This window comes from Falco biarmicus, chromosome 10, assembly GCF_023638135.1.
Source record: "Falco biarmicus isolate bFalBia1 chromosome 10, bFalBia1.pri, whole genome shotgun sequence".
Lineage (NCBI taxonomy): Eukaryota > Metazoa > Chordata > Aves > Falconiformes > Falconidae > Falco > Falco biarmicus.
The window spans coordinates 5,538,507-5,544,704 of NC_079297.1; the positions used below are offsets into that span (position 1 = coordinate 5,538,507).

Here is a 6,198-nt window from a genome sequence, read left to right on the forward strand (position 1 = left end):
AAGCTCTCGCTGGTTGCACCGGGGTCCCAGAGGCACTCACAGCCCCGGGCACCCCCAGGCACCGCGGGGCTGGGAGCAGCCCCTCACCCTGCCTCTCCATCCAGGCGCGAAGTTCCCCATCAAGTGGACGGCTCCCGAAGCTGCTCTGTACGGCAGGTTTACCATCAAGTCGGACGTCTGGTCCTTTGGCATCCTCTTGACCGAGCTGACCACCAAGGGCAGAGTGCCGTACCCAGGTGAGGGCTGGCACCCGCCGGCAGAAGCCCCGTCCCCATTGTGGTGCCCCCACCCCAGCTGCCTGTGCCCAGCGCTTGCCCCTGGCACTCCGCAGCCCCAGAGCCAGCTTTGCAGAGGAGCAAACTGATGCAAAGTTTCTCCTGCAGGTTGGACAGGGAGAGCAGGTGTGGGGGTGAGCTGCCCCTGCCTGGGTCGGATCCTGCCCTGCTGGGGAGGCTGAGCAGAGCCCATCCGGGATGCGGGGTCACAGCCAGCCTGTCCCACTCTAGCCCAACTCTGCTCTGCTCTAGTCTGAGCAAGGTGACAAGCTGGCAGGCACGAGTGCTCTTGGGCTGGGGGTTCCCTCTCTCCCTGGGTCAGAGGGGTTGCTCATAAGGCTCATCTCAGCACGATGCCCACTGTCTCCTCTGGGAAAGGCGTGATGCAGGGTCTGGCCTGGTTCTAAATCGATGCAATGTCTCCCCTGGCCGCACGCAGGGATGGTGAACCGGGAGGTGCTGGACCAGGTGGAGCGAGGGTACCGCATGCCCTGCCCGCCCGAGTGCCCCGAGTCCCTGCACGACCTCATGTGCCAGTGCTGGAGGAAGGACCCAGAGGAGCGACCCACCTTCGAGTACCTGCAGGCTTTCCTGGAGGACTACTTCACCTCGACAGAGCCCCAGTACCAGCCTGGCGAGAACCTATAGACCCGGAGCTCCTGGCACCAGGGACGCTGCCCTCCTCGCCGCAGGGCACTGAAGGCTGGCCTCCCCGCCAAGGGGCCATTTTTTTGTGGAGCAGCCCCAGAGCAGGATGGGGCATCATCTCCAGATGCGGCCAGGGGAGGTGCTGGGTCCTCCCATCACTCATTAAGACTTCTGGCCCACGTTTGACAAAGCGGCACCATCCCGCTGGCGAGAGGAGCCTGTGGGCGCCAGCGGAGCCAGCTTGGGAGGGTGAGCGGGGCATCTCCTGCCGAGAGACTTGACTTTCAGGAGACCTTTTCCCCCCACAGCAGCTCTGGGGTGATCCCAGAGGAATTGGGGGACAGCATCACCCCACTTCGGACACCCAGCCCCAGTCTCCTGCACACCCTTTCTAAATCAGCACAAGTTTCCCTGCCCCTTTGCCCCCCTCCCCATCCCCCTTGGCTCCAGTTCTCCCGAGGGCACTGGCAGAGATGTTTCACCATGGGGAAGGCACAATCCCTGCCTGGTGGGGATGGGGTGATGTGCCAGGGCAGTGCTGGTGGCAGTGGAACCTGCCTGGTGGTCCCCCCTCCTCAGGCATGCTTCAGCCTCGCTGGGTAGCAGGCACGGAGAGATGACATGTGGCTGCTCGTGACTCCGGTGACTGACACCATGCCATGGGAGCACCCGGGTGCACGTTTGAATCTTCCAGCTACATCTCTTCCCCCAAGGGACCCACCTCATCTCTGCTGGGAGCATCACCTGGAGGGATGCTGGCAGAGCCCTCACCCTGCCTGAGCCAGCCCGGCCACCCCGGCTGCGCTTCCACCAAGCATTCCTGGTCTTCCAGCCAGCCCCCTGGGAAGTGCACCACAGCCCACCCAGCCACCCTCCCCGGCTCTGCTGCCAGCTCTGCCACTGGCAGAGTCCCCGAAGCTGGCCCTTCTACCAAATAAGGTGCCACCATGGGGCATGGGTGCATGGCATATGTGGCTGTTCAGGGTGTGGGAGCATTTTGGGGGAAACAGTCATCTTTCACAGATGCTTCTGTCCACCTGGTACATTTTTAGCTGCCTTCCCTCCACCTCTTGCATCTCAGCTGCTGGGCTGCAGTCCCCACGCACTGGAAGAATCCCCAGCCATGGGCCACCACCCTGGAAGAGAGTCCTGGGAAGTGCTGTGCCACACGGAAGACATCTGCATCCTCATCTCCCCCCTGCTTGCTCTCGAAGGTCTCAGCTGTGTTTTGGTGGTGGGTGACTAGCCGTGCCCAGTCTTGCCCCCACACACCTCCTGTGGGGCTGAACCCCAGGGCCAGCGGGGGGGCACCCAGCGCCTGTGCTCTCCCACCCAGCACCTGCTTGTACATAGCCCTTGGGTGGTTCCCACACCCTCCAAAACGTTGACTTTGTTGCATGTGTTGGTTTTTTTCCCCCTCCTGTGGCTGTACCCAGCTGGAAACCCTTTGCCCTGGTGGCTCATGGGGCTTTGCTCCCTCACCTCTCGGGTCCCAGGCACCCTCACTCCAAAAGACCTGGGGGCTCTTCGGATGCTCTCCTGGACCAGGGGTGGGATGGGGGCTTGAGGGGATGCTGCAGGGCAGGGGTGCTGGCATGCACTGGTAGGAAGGACCTGGAGAGGGGAGCCAGTGGCTTCACCCATCCGTCAGTCCTCAGGTGGTGGGATTTTTTGCCTCCCCATCACTTGTGGGATGGGGTTTCCCTCCAGAACAGCCTCCTTGCAGGCAGTAGACCCCAATCACCCCTCACCAGCTCCCACCACAGTGCTGGTGTCCCATGAAAGCCAGGTGGGAGGCAAGCGTGGGCAGGGGAGCAGCCAAAACTCCCTCCCCCAAACCTCTGCTGGAGCAGAAGCTGGGCACACTGCTGCCTCCCGCTCGCTCCCATCAGTCCCCAGCTGCTTACTTAGGAACCAAGTGCTGGCTTGGTTGGTTGGTGGCTTGTTTTTAACGAGTAAAACCTTGAAAATCAGCCAGAATGGCTTCTTGAGCAGTATGGAGAGATCCTGCTGGCTTGGAGAACAGCAACTAGTTTAATGGTTGGGGTTTTTTTTAAAACATTTTGGGACTTGGAGCCTTTCCTGCCGCCTTTCCTAGCAGATTTGCTGTGCCTGCATTTCTGTGTTTGGGCAGGGATTCTCCAAACCTTGACGTTCTGGGTCTTCCCATGTTTGCATGCCTGGGACAGGTGGCTGCCGCGTCCCCATCGGCACTGCTCGAGGAGCCCCATCCCACAGCTGCCGGTGGGGATGGCCTGTGCCATAGCTCTGCCTAAATTACACAAAATCCCCATCCCCGGGAGAAACCCCTTAGAACTGTAACGTGCAGAAGCCAGGTTTGATCTGAAAGCTGGGGAGAGAGAAGGCAAGTGCACATGTTGAGGTTTGGTTGTCTGCAGCACATACAGGGTCTTGCATGAGTGCAGCAGGACGGGAATGGGCTTAACCCAGCAGATCCATTTTCTGGCTCTTTCCAGCAAGCAGCAGAGCAGGAACACCCCAGGGTGGCTTAATTCCCCATGGCTTTTGGCAAGCTCTGATGAAGGAGATGGGCTGGGGACGTTTCGGGGCAGAGGACAGTAGAGCAATCCCGGTGGAGCCCTGCCGCGCAGGGCAGGGTTGGTGTGGCTGCATGTCCGTGTGTCCATCCGTGTTTCGGTGCAGCGGTTTCAGTGGGACCCAGCATCTCCAGACTTGCCGCTGCAGCTGGCACCGCCTGGAGGCCCTGGGGATCGAGAGCCTCTCCTCCATCACCATTGTTGTCTGCCAATTTATTTTTTAAGCCAATAAACTCCAGAAGGGAGCCCCCACCTAAGGATGCTCTTTGGTTTCCCAGGGTCAGTAATGCCCTACAAGTTATTCTCCTCTGCTGTTAGTATTTTTTTTAAACTGTTTTGTAAGATCTCCAACCAACTATGCAGAGAACATGTGGATCTGTGTCTCTCTCCCCAGCTCCCCTCTACCCTCACCTGCCTTCTTTGGTGTCTAAGTAAAATATTTAGCTTTTTTTTTTTTTTGGATAATAATAAAATTTTGGAAAAAATACTGAAAAGGTCCAGCTTTGTGGGTGGTGGGGGGTGGAGAGGCTTTGAAACTCTAATGTTGATGTAAATACTTTGCAATTTGATAATTAAATACAAACAGACCTCACAAAAACAGAAAGTGTGGCTCGTGTGTGAGAGGACTTAGCACCCCTGTTACAGGAGCTGGTGGTTCCTGGAGCACGTGCGATGCCCACGTGTGGCTCCTGGTGCTTCAGATGCTGTTTCTGGACAGTGTTCTGGGATCTGGCGCCACTTCTGTGCTGCCAGAGCCATTCCTGTCTCCCCACATGGGCTCATGGTCCCACACAGTCGCAGTGCTTGCTCCAGCAGGATGAACCTCATCCACTGCATCCCTGCTCTGAGGCCAGGGACAGCCGGGTGATGGTGATGGGCAAGCACCCGGTGCCCGGACTGCTCCCATGGGGGAGCACTGCCATGGTGGGCACAGCATCAGGCCAACAAGCCCCAAGCTGAGCTGGGATCCCAGCCGCAGCTGCTGGTGCTGAGCAGAGGGCTGTGGCACACGCTGCTGGCACGTGCCTTTAGCCACGAGGGACCCCAGGGACTCCTCTGCTGCACCCATCTGTGCTTCCCAGCCTCTGCATGCTGGGACACCTGGGTCCCTGCCCACAGACAGGGAGCACGGCCCCACGGGACCGAGTGACACAGTGACCCTGGTGTGCACATTGATCTGGCCAAAGCTGGGGCCAGCAGAGCTGCCCCAAGAGCCGCAGGCAGGAGAGCGGGCTGCCAGCCCAAGGCTGAGGGGGTGGGATGGGGGGCAGCCCTCCCTTCAGCAGGACCTGCTTCATCAGCAAGGACAAGAATCGTATCTGCTTTTTTAGGATAATTAGTGGGTGCTGATTGGAATCCCCCACTTGGTAATTAAGTAATTGATATATATATAGCACAGCCTTGCAGGGGGCAGGCCCTCTGAAAGCACCCTGCCTCTGGCTCCTTGGGCTGGTAAGTGATTTGGTCTTATCACCTTAAATGTTTAATGCTTCATGTTTTGTTTCTTTTTAAAGCAATTAAGTGAGGGATTATCTCAGGCTGGCAAGTCCCTTGGTCTGGGTGCAGTGTGGACTGGCAAGGTCCTCCCTGGGAGTGGAGCCGGGGTTTGGGCTCCTCCAGCCCTTGGTTTTGCACCTTCAGCATCGCTGCTGGGAGTGGGGCAGCCATGGGGAGGGTGTGCTGAGGAGGAGGCAGGGGTGCTGTGGGGTGGCCATGGTGCTGCAGACCAGCCTGAGCCCTGGGGATGAGGGGATTCAGTGCTTCTGAGCCCTGGCTATGGCATTGCTCGCGTTCTCCTCTCTCTGTTCCCGTTGCTCTGTGTCCAGTCCTCAGCCCTGGTGGCAGCTGAGGCATCTTAAAAAGACAGTCGGGGCAGTCAGCAGTACCTGCAGCCCACCCTGGCCGTGCTTAGTGGCTGTTTTGCCATGGAGTCTCCCCGCCTTGGTGATACCCCTCTCAACAGAGGCCAGCCCTGTGAAGGGGGTGATGTTAGCCTGGAGGAGCAGAGGCTTGCTGGGGCAGGAGGTCTGAAATGGGGATCGCCGCCAGGATGCGCTTGGACCAGTGGGAGCCCCCGCCGGGCGACACCAGCCTGATCCGGACAGATGTGTCTGGGGATTACACCGCGTGCTCCCTTTAATGGACTTAATCTTGCTGTTTGCTTCGCGCTTGTGTTGCACCCTGTAAGCCTGGGAGAGGATTTGGATGTTAGGGGGTGGGGGCTGGGGCTACCCCCACAGCAGGTCTGGCAAGGAGCTGGGGGTCCTGTGCTCGGCAGCTTGGGCTGGCAAGGGGTTTCTAAAATGGCAAGGATGAGTTGTTGTTTGGCCTGAACAAGCCCTTCACTTTCCCCAAAGCTCAGTGGTAGCACCCCCAAAGTGCATCAAGCCTCTGCTCTTGATCCAGGCTTCCTGAGGATTAACGCTTGTGCGCACGCAGGGGGCAGCCCTGAACTGCTCCGTGTGCTGAGGATCCCCCAGAGCAAATCCTGGGCTGTGCTGTGGGTCTGGGGTCTCTCCCATAGCCCAGACCCAGCAGGTCTCTTGGGGCAGGAGCAGGGGGGTGGTGGTTAAAGGGCTGGCTCACAGCAGGGCTGTGCCCCAGTGCCAGGCTTTGGGGTCTTGCTGGCCATGCCGCTATAGCCCCTGCTGTGCCTGCTGCTCGCTGCTAGCAAGGGGCGAAGGGGAGGCTGCTGGCACGTGAAGACCCGGAGGACA

The 6,198-nt window shown here is 59.2% G+C and overlaps 1 protein-coding gene across 3 annotated transcripts in view; it reads left to right on the forward strand.

Annotated features, from left to right (window-relative positions):
- SRC (SRC proto-oncogene, non-receptor tyrosine kinase) overlaps positions 1-4,073 on the forward strand; it is a 31,126-nt gene extending 27,053 nt beyond the window's left edge. For all 3 annotated transcript variants that reach the window (XM_056354643.1, XM_056354645.1, XM_056354644.1), the window contains 2 exons: positions 105-236; positions 715-4,073. In XM_056354643.1, the coding sequence (XP_056210618.1) occupies positions 105-236; positions 715-923 (341 nt within the window). In that variant the 3' untranslated portion in view covers positions 924-4,073. The remainder of the gene's footprint in view (positions 1-104; positions 237-714) is intronic.
- The last annotated feature ends 2,125 nt before the right edge of the window (positions 4,074-6,198 follow it).